Consider the following 13,914-nt stretch of genomic DNA (forward strand, 5'->3'; position numbering starts at 1 on the left):
AGTGTTAACAAAGGGCAGACTGAAATAACTTAGTAGCTCGAAACACGTTTAACGGAAGTGGCGAGGTTTGTCAAACGAGACTCAGAGCAAATATGGAAGGATGAAAATACCATTCGACATGTCAGTGACGAGCGCGCTGGGGAAACTCTAGCACTGTCCGGCTGTTGCCGAGACACAGACAGCAGCATCAGCAAAATCATTCAGGAATCGAAGCAAATGTGCCGAAAAGCTCTTCTCGCCACCGAACAATTTCAGTGGTCTTAGGGTAAGTGTCCGTACGACGCCACATTGCTCCTACAAATAAAAACGAATCACATGGAAAAAATAGGTAGACTGTCCATTATTTCAAAGGTAATCGCCATAACTGTTAATACATTTATGTCATGTGAGGCGATGAATTCCTTTATGGAAAAATATTTGTGGTACCTTACGGAACCGTGTCTGTACTCAGACGTGCACTTCTTCGTCCGAAGCAAATCGACAGCCAAGAATGTGTTTCTTCAGGGCTCCCAATATATGAGAATGGCATAGGTAGACATCGGGAATGTATCGATGAGGTGCAAGGGCTTCGCAGCGAAACTTCTTCAGCAAAGTTGGCACCCCCCCCCCCCCCCCCCCTGGTAAAACGTGTGCGGGCATTACCTTGCAACAGAATAATGCCGTCTTGGACTTGATGGCGAGCTTCAATTTTTCAAAAGTCTCACGTGACACGATGCGTTAATTGTGACGCTATGTACCAGCAAGTCAGTGAGCAGCAGACCCTTGCAGTCAGAGAAAAAGGTCATCATCATGACTTTCCTTGAGCTTTGGATTTTTTCGGTGGAGGTGAAACCATGCGCTTCCGCTGTCGGCTCTGACGCCTGCTCTCCGGCTGAAAATGATGACACCATGTTTCATTTCCCGCGGCAGTACGAAACAGGAAACGATATTTTTCACCGTGACACTTCTCGAGGTGCTGCAATGATGTCGACATGGTGTTCAGCTTCTGCTCATCCGTCATATTGTGGAGAACCCACTGCGCACAGATTTTCCGAACTTCAGATGCTCTGCCATGATGGCGTGATAGGTACCGTGACTGACGCCCAAAATGAGCCGAATGTCTTCCACTGCCAGCCGTCGGTCATTTCTGGCGGCAGTATCCACCGCAGCAATGACAGAAGGGGTAATGGCACAATGAGCCTATCCTGGCCGACTGCTGTCTTCCGATGACACCCGACCTTCTCAAAATCGTTTATTCCACACAAACACAGCCGCACGTGATACACTGTGTTCGCCATACACAGCTGATATACGGCTATGAATTTCGCTTCCTTATACTCCACCCACAGTTAAAACGCACAGTACACCTGCCTGGTCCTCTTTCTCGGCCTCCATAGTGAAGTTGGATGCGCACACGACATGCTGACCTCACGTCAATCACGTCTAACAGACAAATGGCACAGCGGTGAGCGTTCGCGCTGCCGTTCCTTTCTGATTCCGAATAGAGTCCACTTCTTTACAAACACACATGCGCCATCAGTGTCCGTGTCATGCTCTTTATGTAGTCTGTCTAGTTTTCATTTGTCTGCCCCTTACAACTGGATGCGAAGCTCCTCTGTGGTAGCTGCCAGTTACGAGGCGTGTTTTTTTTTTTTTTTTTTTTTTTTTTTTTTTTTTTTTTTAAGGAAGGTCCGTTTTGTTGTAGACACTAGTAGTTCGCGCGCACACCGCAACGAGCGCGTGCATCGTGTACTGGCATGCCTCGGGAACAACTGTGCTCAGTTTCAGCTCTGTAGCTAAACTGTGCGATTCTGTTTTGTGCTTTCAAAATGTTTAAGACAATCAACTCGCCCGCCGCGTGTGAGATTCGCTCAGTGATACGGTTTTTGTCAGCAAGGAACCTGTCTGCTGCAGAAATTCATCGACAGATTTGTGAAGTGTACGGTGATATTGTTATGAGTGAAAGCAAAGTGCGTAAGTTGGCACGAGAATTCAAAGATGGCCGTGATAACGTCTGTGATGAGGACCGCTCCGGTCGCCTGTCTTTAATTACAGGCAATTTGGTGGCTTCAGTCGAAGCGAGGATTCCTGGGAACAGGTGCTTCACAATAACAGGTCTCTCAAACGAATTTCCTGACATGTCGAGATCAGTGCTTTACAACATTGTTTTTGGATACCTGCAGTTTAGGAAACTGTGCTCCCATTGGGTCCCGAAACTCCAAACAGAGGACCACAAAAACCAAAGATTTGAGTGTGTGATGAAGTTCTTGACTCTCTATCATGAAGAAGGTGATGGCTTCTTGAGTCAGATCGTAACTGGAGACGAAACATGGATTTCGCATATCACGCCCGAATAGAAGCAACAGAGCATGGAATGGAAACACACACACACACACACACACACACACACACACACACACACACACTCGCCTGTACAGTTGAAGGCCGAACAGACTTTGTCCCGGAGCAAAATCATGGCGTCTGTGTTTTGGAATAGGCATGGTGTTTTGTTGGTTGACTTCATGCAACGAGGAACCACTATCAATGCAGAAGCATACTGCCAAACCCTGAGAAAGCTATGCAGAGCGATTCAAAACAAAAGATGTGGCATGCTGACAAACGGAATTGTCCTTCTCCATGACAATGCAAGACCTCACACTGCAATCAGACCCGTAATTTATTGGACAGTTCTGGCTGGGAAGTTTTAGACCACCCACCCTACAGTCCTGATCTTGTGCCGAGCGATTACCATCTGTTCCTCAAGCAACACCTCAGTGGCAAGCAGTGAACTCTTGGTTATCGGAGCAGGTGACAAGTTTTTATTAAAATTGGCTGAGTGGTATGATACGTGTTTCAACAAACTTGGCAACTATGTCAAAAAATAAAGTATGTACTATCTGAAAATAAATTTACTTTTTTGAAATAACCTTCCGTTGTGTACTTATGTTCAAACGGACCTTACTTAAAAAACACGCCTCGTAGTTGCCTCTCTGTCTCTGCTTGCTGGGGCAGTACAATCTGGTGCTCATGCTGTCGTTGTTAGAATCCATGAAAAATGTATGAGTAACGATAAAAACGCTAATAGACAACAGGGCGTTAGATTTCTCATCCACAGCTATAGAGATAGGAGGCTCTATAGTGACATAAGTGACAGCTGATGATGGAGAACATGCGAGGGGGGAAGATGGAAGTGTATCAGAATCCACAGTTCCATGCACTTCGCCGCAGATAGTGAACAGCAGGAAGCGACCCGTGATTCGCTTTTGTTGACCCAAGGATTTCATAAGATATGACTGCGACAACAATTAGAACATTACCTTTATTTGACTGTGCAACAAAGGAAATGCATGACATTGATAATTGTCCAGTTTGTTTCCAAGGAGAATAACTTCTCGCTGCATGGCACCACCATGGGACATACACAGCTGGCAGTTTCGTGCAGTGGATCAGACTCATGTGTGCTGTCCGGGGACATAATGCAACAGAGGACACTGCTAAGTGGTCATTGCGTCGACACAACCCCCAGACAAACGCCTCTTGTTATGGGCAGTGTCCTCTTTAGCGGGCACGGCATTTCCATGCACATTTATCTGAATTTGGAGGCCAACAGTGAACTGAGAAAGACAGCGTCGAATGTCCAGATGTGAAATCTATCGCGTGTCTGTGGGATGTTATAATGTATCGGTAAGATCACTTCCTTGTAGTTTATGTGGACATCTTAGCACCAACTACATAGGGCTAAGAGGAATCGGAGCTAATCTCCGTGCCGAATTTTCGATAACACAGTATTGTGTGGGTGTACTTACTGGAGCCCCGTCTGTCTCCAAATGCAAATCGTAACTGTAATCGAAACTTTTCGGAGAAGTAACAAAGGTTAGAGTTTTACCTCCTGTCTATATCTAAGTCATTAGAGACAGAATTCTGGAATATGTTTTATGCTCATGTCTTATGACATTTTCGGAGAACGAGAATCTACTCTATAAAAATCAACATTGATTCCACAAACAGACATCTCAGGGAAACTCGGCTTGTTCTGATGTGCCATTAGCTTCACAGAGCGGTAGACACCGGCGCTCAGTTTGACACTGTGTTCCTCAGCTTTAGAAAAGCATCTGACACCGTGTCCCCCGCCGCTTAGTGAAATAAATACGAGAATCTGGCCATATTTGCGACTGGATTCAAGATTTCCTTACAGGCGGAAATGAAAGAGCCTCTCGTAATAGCACAAAATCGACACGAGTACCTCAAGGAAGTGCCATAAAGCATCTAGTAATATGTTTCGGAAGCTCTTCAAGGCTGTCCACAGATGATACGGTTGTCTGAAAGAAGGTAGCAATGCCAGAAGACAGTAACCATTTGTAGGAGGACCTGGAGAGGATTGAAAAGTGGTGCAGCGACTGGCAGTTGACCTTGAACGTAAATAATGTGCACAGTGCACTAAGAAAATCAACAACTGTATAACTACACTGTTGATGAAAAATTGCTTGCAACAGTATCTACCATAAAATATCTAGGAGTACCCATCCAGGCGAATAGTAGGCCAAATAGCAGAAAAAGCAGATGCCAGACTGAAATTCATAGGAAGAATCTCGTGGAAATCTAATTAATTCACTAAAGCTTGTTCGACCGATTCTTGAATATTGTTCATCAATCTGGGACCATTGACAGGTCAGACTGATAGAAGAGATGCAGAAGATCCAATAAACAGCCCAGGATCGTTTCGTCCGACGAGAGTGTTACAGAGAGGCTACAAGAGAGGGGTTGAGCATCACGGAGAGGTTTACTTTTGAAATTTCGAGAGAGGACTTTCCGGGATGAGTCTGACAACAAATTGCTTCATTCTACGTATGTCTCGTGAAACGACCACAATGAGAGAATTCGATAAATCAGACCCAATACAGAGGCGTGCCGACAGTCATTCGTCCCACGCACCATTCGCCAGCGGAATAGGAAAAGAGGGTATCAGTTAGTGGCCCTAGAAGTACCCTCCGCCACACACCATCAGGTAGTGATGTAGATGTAGACAGGTATCCAGTGCACTGTGAATAAAACGGGAGAATAATTCAACTGTGGCAGTTTTGTAGAATCCTTGTCGATATTACCCTTGAAACTAAACAGCAAACACGCGGAAAATATTGGTAAGAATTACCAGGTAGGCATTTGAACCCCGCTCCTCCCTAACGAGAGCGCAGCGAATGGCGCGCATTAATTTTTAGATCCCATCTTGGACCAAGACTGGGTAGGAGTGTTTATCGTTACCGCCAGCAAAATCTCTTACACCCATTCCTCTTCGCCAAAAAAAGATTAGATAATGTCGGAACTCTTCTGTCTTAGTAAACAGTTAGGGAGGAAGGAGTTGGTAGATCGTCTTGTTCTTGTTGTAACACCTACGAGCGGAAATGCAGATCAGAACCGGCAACTCGATACAGCTGGATGACACAACGCTGAAGGAAGAATTTCTACAAATCTGGTAGTGTAGTAAAAATAGCTTATTTCGATTTTCCACAGCAGTTTAGATAAAAATGCACATTGCTATTATTTATTCGAAGTCTGTTAAAAGAACCCCTCGCTTCGCTGGAACTGTATATTATTTAATAAGACATTTTATTGGCTAGTATTGTCAAGCGACAACCTAACGGACATTTCCAAGTGATATGTTCATTGATCAAGTATGCTAGTAGCAGATCCTGTACGATCGGCTGTGTATTAATATGCCCCAGCGGTGTTTTCACTTAGTCACACAGTCCTGGAAAAATCTCCAGTTCCCGTGACGAATTCGCTTTCATGTGACCAATGGTGTCGAAATAGCGTCCTTTCAGAACCTATTTTAATTTTGGAAACAAGAAAATTCAGGTAAGGTGAGGTCCTGGAAGTAGAAACGCTGGGGAAACACGATCACCCGATTCTAAGCATATTAACTTATTGACACAGCCGAGTAAGCATGTGCGACGTAATGATCAAAAAACCTTGATCTGTCTTGCCACAACTGTGGTCTCTTTCTGTGAATTTCATCGCGACACCTTGCCAAACACAAGCACATTATTGGAAGCTTCTGCACTACACTGTCATTGTTACCTCAAAAGCCAGAGGAAGTAACTTACAATGGTGAAATATAACTTTATTTAGTTTTTATATTGCTGACTTACCCTTAGTAGCACAACGCTACCCCGGAAAGAATATAAGGCTTGTTATGTACACCAAATTCTAAAATAAACTCAGCTGAGTCTGCAAAAGTAACATTACTCTAAACAGAGATTATAATGGCGAATTCGAATAGACTCATATCAAGAAAAATCGAAAGCAATGTGTATATGAGCAAAAAACGCCACGGTTTGTAAAAATTTCAGTTGGTCTACTAAGTTGTACCAACGAACAAACCAGTCCGTTCAGATTCCCGTTCCCCGGCCTAGCCGGAGAAATCTCTGGTTATATCCTCCTGCTTCGTGTTTTAATAAGTTACTGTAAATTACGCTGAATTCATTTCAGGCTGAATGGGCCTTCGTGGTCACCGTAGTGACCTTGTGGAAGGGATTTGGGAGGGAATGAGGCAGAGCAGGCTCGGTGGTACACTGTCTCCGAGTCTGGACTGACTTGAGGGCTGGGCTTGTTTCAGTCACGCCTCCGGCGCAACGCGTCCAGTTCATCCTGGGAGAAGATGTGGACGACAACGCCCACGAGCCGCACCCGCTCTTCTCAGAGCTGGGGGAACTCGTCTACGATGGCAACGAGATGGAGTGGAAGGAGACCGCCAGGTAAGTCTGCCTCTGCACCCCCGCTATCACGCGCTCAGATCTGGCTAAGCTTAGTCTAAGGCGGGCAGTTTGAGCCCATGTGAGTTGTTTCTCAAATCTAAACTCTCGTACGTGTACTTAAATTTAACGAAATTGCTTTTATTTTCGTTAAAGAATAATTATTAATTGTTATTGCTTTTAGTTACTTAATTTGCCTTTCTTTAACTTTCTTCTGTAAGTACGAACTCTGTTGTAGAACCTCTCTCTTATTTACGTGTGGTAATAAAAAAATTCACTTTCAAAAGAATTACGTACATTTAAAAATTACGTGAACTCATATTGACTGATTAAGAATATTCAGTTGAGAATTAAGTCCTTTACATCATTCGGCCTTGGCACACATTTTCTAAATGCAGTGGATTTTTTGTTAAATATTTACTGAATTCTATCCCAGCATTAACTATGGAACACAAGAATATCTCTATTAGCAGAAAATGGTTAATTATTGCCAAGCCGACATTTAATTATCACTGATCAAACCTACTTCGCTATACATTTAAGTTATTTGAAAGAACCAAAATTGTTAAATTTCAATGTTAACTAACATTAACTATCCGCCTACGAATGCACAAACGTATAATTAGTTTAAAATCAGGATCACTGTAAAAGAAGAACAATTTCTTAGTTCACTGTTAATTTTTATCTATCTGTTCCCGATTTACGGGTTTGGTTGATTTTCCTTTAGCGGAACAATTTTTCAAATGTGCCGCCGCTGCAAATCGATCGGTCGCGGCACAGCCCAGCAACACCGCTAAAAATGCTGAAAATTCTTTAAAGAAATTTTATAGATGACATGGGCAAGCTAATTTACATTAATAATACACACTTTTGATAAATTCTGATATATTTAGAGCAAACAATAATTCAACTCACATTAATTTGTAACTTCTGCTCTAATGGCGGCTAAACCAAGACAGAGACAAAAGAAGTCTGCGCATTCATAAATCGCTTCAACACAGCTTCCTCTCGCATTCAGCCTTACACAGAGAAGACCAAAGAATACGCTGTACATGGTTCTTTTATACTACTGCTGACTATTAACATTTCTTTGTAATTTGACAATATTATTCTCCTCTGGCTAATTTTTACATCTCTGTAATCGCAGATACTGACACATTTCACAATCACATAATAAATATAGAAAAATTACTATACTAAATACAGAGAGAATATTACTACAAAAATATTACGATAATAACAAATGTCTTTTACATAAAATTCAATAATATTTTTTGTTCCATAATTACGGTATATACAACTTGCTCAGAGCGGCGTATATGGTACAAATAAACTCTTGTGCATTAATAGCGTGAGTTTGCCAGGGAACGTTACAACGTGTACTTACTACAGTGGCGGCAAGAAATCCAACACCAACAAATAATTAATGTAGAGTACCGAAATTTTGGGAATACATTTGTCTGGGTAACTTACTTAATAAAATATCTAATACATAAGTTGGACCTGCTTCCAAGAGCGGAATAACACCAGTGTGCAGGGGCTATGGCTGCTGACCAATCGCCGCGCTTGTGTTTGTTTACATCAGTTTTATTCTTACGATGAACGGAGTATAGTCTCAGTGCTACTGGGAAATAGCAGAAATCGTTACAGTTGAACAAAGCTCCAAGGGCCCGATGTAAACCCTGTCAATTGTATACTAAGTTTGCAGCTGAGTTAGCGTCTCTTCTAACTACAATCTGGCATAGATCCCACGAACAAAAGAACGTGCCCAGTTCTTGGCAAAAAGCATCGACAAGAATAGTAGTAGAAGTGATCAACAAAACTGCTGTCAGGTATCCTTGACATCAATTTATTGTAGAATCTTTGAACAAATTCTGAGCTTAAACATAATGACGTATCTTGAACATGGCTTTCTCAGTGCCAGCATAGATTTCGAAAACATCGATCATGTGAAATCCAAGTCGCTCTTTTCTCACATGACATACTGAAAGCTTTGGATATAGGCAGTCAGGTAGATGCAGTATTTCTTGATTTCCGAAAAGCATTTGACTCAGTATCACACCTACGCTTATTGTCAAAAGTACAATCATATGGGGTATCAAATCTGTGACTGGATTGAGGATTTTTTGATAGGGAGGATGCACCATGTTATCTTGGATGCTGTCTCATCGTCAGATGTAGAAGCAACTTCAGGTGCGCCCAGGGAAGTGTGTTGGGACCCTCGCTGTTCATGTTGTATATTAATGATCTTGCCAACTATATTAATGGTAACCTCAGGCTTTTTGCAGATGATGCAATTAATTATAATAAATTACTGTCTAGATGAAGCTGTGTAAATATTCAGTCAGGTCTTGATAAGATTTCAAAGTGGTGCAAAGACTGGCGACTTTCTTTAAATGTTGAAAAATGTAAAACTAAGCATTTCACAAAATGATAAACTACAGTAAACTATGACTATAATATCAATGAACCACTTTGGTACCGGCAAACTCAAACAAATACTTAGGTGTAACTTTTTGTAGGGATGTGAAATGAAATGAACACACAGGCTCAGTCGTAGATAAAGCAGGTGGTAGACGTGATAGAATACTGTGGAAGATTGCTTAGAAATAGCTCGTACGACCAGTCCTAGAATATTGCTCTAGTTGTGGGACCTGTACCAAACAGGACCTACAGAGGATATTGAAAGTACACAGAGAAGGGCAGCAGGAATGGTCACAGGTTTGTTTGATCCGTGGGAGAGTGTCACAGGGATAATGAAGGAACTGAACTGACAGACTCTTGTACCCTGTGCCATGCACCTCATGGTGGTTAGCATAGTATCAAAGTAGAAGTAGAACTTATCGGGCAATCTTTGCTGTAATTGTTGTACAAGTGAACAAACAAATTTCACTCATATTTCTGTTATTTTCTTCTTCTTTGGTCATTTTGTTTCTAATTTATGATTTTTTTTTTCTTTTTTCCAAACGAGTATCCAAGATATGACTTTGGGTCTAGGTGATTTTCGAAATCATTGTCGAGATATTTTCTCTGAATTGGATAGGTGTGAATGAGACTGAATAAGAAGTACCACGTCATCTAATAATTTCTGTGGGTCCACCTAATTTGACTTCAATTCCGTATTGAGACTCGGAAGACAAGAATGGATAGTTTTCAAAATTAAGAAATGTACTAAATTAAGTTCGTCGCTGGACGTCGAACAGAATATTTCAGCTGTGTAGCATTTTTCGTTTTGCCTAACAATTTCAAAATGAGTTTTTAACTCGTGCCATTGATCAGTTATTCTACGTACCCCAGGTTCAATAGATAACCATCTCATGTCGCAAGCTAGGGGGGATTTTTGGTGGTTCCTCCCCGTCATTTAGGACTGAGAAAATCTTGCAGTAAAAGGACTGTCGTGAAGAAGATCGAGGGAAAAGTTGTAATTTTCCCCTAATCAAAAAGTCCAAATTTCTTGGAAGACATTCTGCAGTTGCTGGGGAGGTTGCCAACCGAACGGAATGACACACACACACCTTATAAGTGCCAAATGTGGAACCCCTCTTTTAAGTATTTCATATAATATCGACCATCGCACTAGCCTGATCTGTTCCAGTTCTCTCAGTTTCTTTAAATCTAAATTAACTTCTTTCCACGCCTCTTTAGTGGCTGATGCATCAGACTCAGCATTGTATCTTTCAAGTAGTATAAGAAATGTCGGCACAATCTTGTGAGATGTTATACTTTGAGGAACAATAGTAATTGCTAGAAGTTTAGCGACACTAATATCACTTGATTCGTTAATTAAAATACTAAACGTAGTATCATAGCGTCAGTTCTCAGAACTTTCGTAAAAAGGACCAAGGACATTCTTGATGATAGAACTACACTTTGTAAGATGCAACTTAACCTGGCTTGCAATAACACTATCCTTGAACTTATTTTTAACCATTTGCATGATCACAAGACATTGTAGCACAATGCACGGACATAAAAAGGGCAAGTTACCCTTCAGCTTCGATACATCCCACGGGTTCCTCCAATGGTTTGAAATAATTTTTGCCTTTATTTGGGAGGAAAAGGAAGATACTGCAGATTTTTTTGTGATTTTTCTACATCTATTAAACGAGCTCTCAGAGCATAGCGGCACACTTTACAGAATGCTTTTGTTTTATCTCCTACAGCTTGTGATAATTACTGCAAAATTTTCGGCATTTTTTTAACCACTCTTCCTTAAGCTTTTGGTGTATTGATGTTTAACTGTACCTATTTCAAAAGAAATATAATAAACCACTAAGACAAGAAGCACAAGCACGGCTACCGTACTACTACTACTACTACTACGGATTCAACAATAACTGAACAATAACAAACAACGTTCGCAATACTGCGTTTGGTTCAACTGCTCGTTCCTCGACAATGGAAATACAATAATTAAATCAACATTTCGTTGTTTGATACTTCTAAAATACCTGCACTTTTAATATTTTGTTCCAGAAATTTGAATATGATGCTTATTATCTTTAAATGATACAAAATAAAGTATAATAGTTCCGCACTTCGGTATTTCTTGCGCTCGTTACTTACGCTGTCGAGTACCAGTGGCAATTAAGCTTATGTTTCTTAACAGGTTTAGTAGAATAAGCAGTTGGAGGCAGGTAATTTTTTCTATAACATGTTAAGAGAAAGCTGAAGATACTGAAATACAATACTAAACTTTAGGAATGGAAAAAGAAATTTCGAAGAGAATAATATTAAGAAGACTAAAATCCAACCAGCCAATTTTTAAAAAGACCTTTTTTTTCAAAAAGATTAAGATATAGTTGTAAAACAACGAAAGCGGCAACATTGTGAGGGCGTCATGGGCAGGTTTTTATACAACTGTTCGGGTTAAACTCAGGCCTTTTTTGTGTCTGGAGAAACTAGACTGATTGCAAATAAGTAGGTCGTCTAATATTTAAAAAAACAGCGATTAGCACGCTCAGACGCTCTCCTATTTAGGCATTCTCCATACTTCACTATTGAGAGCAATGCGAGCCCCCGATAACCGACGATCGCATGCACCGCTTCGCCTCCCAGACAGTTGCGCTGTGCGAACTGCGAAGGCACTGCAATAATATGTAGGCCTGAGTGTGCTTAATAATGCGCACGTCCGATCCGCAAACATAACCTCTCGACACTGCAGTACATGCTCTTAATGTAAGTTTGTGTCATTTATATTCCTTGAGACAGTGTAACTCGCCATGGTTTTATTTGTAATCGCCAATTTTTCGTCGTCGCACTGTGTGTGTGCGCGATGAAATGATTCAGTTTGACCAAATGCCCGGACTTTTCGAAGTCATTGTCCAGTGTGAGCAGTTTAAGTGATGGCAAACCCCGTGCGACCAAAACCCAGCTCTGGTGGACGCGAGTAACCACCACCGTAACTGATCAAAAGGTGATAATCAGAGCCGGGGGAAATTTCGACCCATTAAAATGTAAAACCCAAATATCTGTTTGACGTTGAACGTAAACATAAAATGCAGCAATAACGTTCTTTCTAATTCCACTAAAGGCACATGCGTCTCGCGCCCCATCCCCCCCCCCCCCCCCCCCTACACACACACGTGCTTCAGTCGATAGAGAATTTGCCCACAAAGAAAGTATCCAGGTTTGAATTCCATGCAACACACAGTTTTCGATGAAATTTCAAAACAGACCACTCTCTGCTGAACAATAGGATGCGACAAAGCAATTTCTCCCTAATATCCTTTCTTCCAGGAATGTTAATGTCAAAAGATATGCAGGAGAATTTTGAGGTTTGGAAGGTGGGTGAGATGTACTTTCGGAAGTAAAGCTGTTAGAGCATGTTGTGAATTGTGCCTTTCAAGGCAAAACCCCTGCACATGTTGGAGAAGGTGCAATAAATCAAAACAATATTAAGGATCCAACAAACTTCAAAGTGTACACAGAGTACTGTTGGATTATTGCATCAGAGCTTATGTAGGGCCTATTACCCAAGCTCAGTAATGCAGCTGCAGGCCTGCTTAATCCTGTACATGAGAATTATTCCAGATAAATACTTACTGAGATGGAATGGCATCTCTAGGGTTTCAATTTGTTCAAATTGTCTTGTCTCCAGCTACCCCATATATCAACTATGGATCAGGATTGATAAATCTGTAACAGTGTTGCAGGACCATATTCCTACAATATACTAGCAAGGTATGTCGCAGAAAATGTCTTCCAGATTTAAGACCACCGTTACATATTGATCCAGATGTAAAAAGTTACAGATGTGTTCGCTTCTACCACATAGGAACGAGCTATGTGGGACACAATAAGGCTGTCCTCAGCAAGAGTACATCAACATTTAATCCAATGTGGTCTTAAGCGTCCTACAGTAATCGAGTATCTTGTCACAATTTATTCGCAAGTTCAGACAAATTTCCAGGCAAAGATTTTGCTAGATTTCATAGCTGAAACATACTGAACACTTGCAAAGAAATATAAAATCAAACTGACATATTTAGCTTTAAGTTTATTGTGCTTAAAACAATGCAAAGAAACGATTACTTTTTGGAATTGGATGAGAAAAATCATCATGAGAACTGTCGGTCAGTTTTGAGGCCAGACTGGAAATATTTCCCTGACGCCAAGCACAGTGTTTTTCACAGGGTTATTGGTTGTTAGCCGTTTGAGAAATTCTCTCAAAGGCACTGATGTACAGGAATTTTATCAGGTTTTTGTCATTGCGATAGTAGAGTTTCAAATTTCATCCGGGTGCAAGATATGAACCATCACTACACAGTGCACAGTTTTTGTGGGGAATTATCTAGGCAGATTAATGGTTCCATTACACTTTCTGAGTACCAGGCAGTGACACTCACATTAAGTTCAAATGGCTCTGAGCACTATGGGACTTAACATCTATGGTCACCATCCCCTAGAACTTAGAACTACTTAAACCTAACTAACCTAAGGACATCACGCAACACCCAGCCATCACGAGGCAGAGAAAATCCCTGACCCCGCCATGAATCGAACCCGGGAACCCGGGTGTGGGAAGTAAGAACGCTACCGCACGACCACGAGATGCAGGCACTCGCATTAAGTGCTTGTACTTGGCAGGGCAGAGGAAAGTAGAGTGATTACATTTGAAAGTTAGTCCGTGTTTTTGGTAATGAAATAATCAGTTCAGTTTCAAAATCTAATTTCACTATGAGAC

General features: G+C 41.4%; 1 protein-coding gene across 5 annotated transcripts in view; it reads left to right on the forward strand.

Moving 5' to 3' along the window:
* The window catches only part of LOC124595158 (sodium bicarbonate cotransporter 3), a 976,895-nt gene that overhangs the window by 733,369 nt on the left and 229,612 nt on the right, over positions 1–13,914 (forward strand). For all 5 annotated transcript variants that reach the window (XM_047133764.1, XM_047133766.1, XM_047133768.1 and 2 more), the window contains one exon: positions 6,593–6,731. In XM_047133764.1, coding sequence (XP_046989720.1) covers positions 6,593–6,731 — 139 coding nt within the window. The remainder of the gene's footprint in view (positions 1–6,592; positions 6,732–13,914) is intronic.

This window comes from Schistocerca americana, chromosome 2, assembly GCF_021461395.2.
Source record: "Schistocerca americana isolate TAMUIC-IGC-003095 chromosome 2, iqSchAmer2.1, whole genome shotgun sequence".
NCBI classification, from domain to species: Eukaryota; Metazoa; Arthropoda; class Insecta; order Orthoptera; family Acrididae; genus Schistocerca; species Schistocerca americana.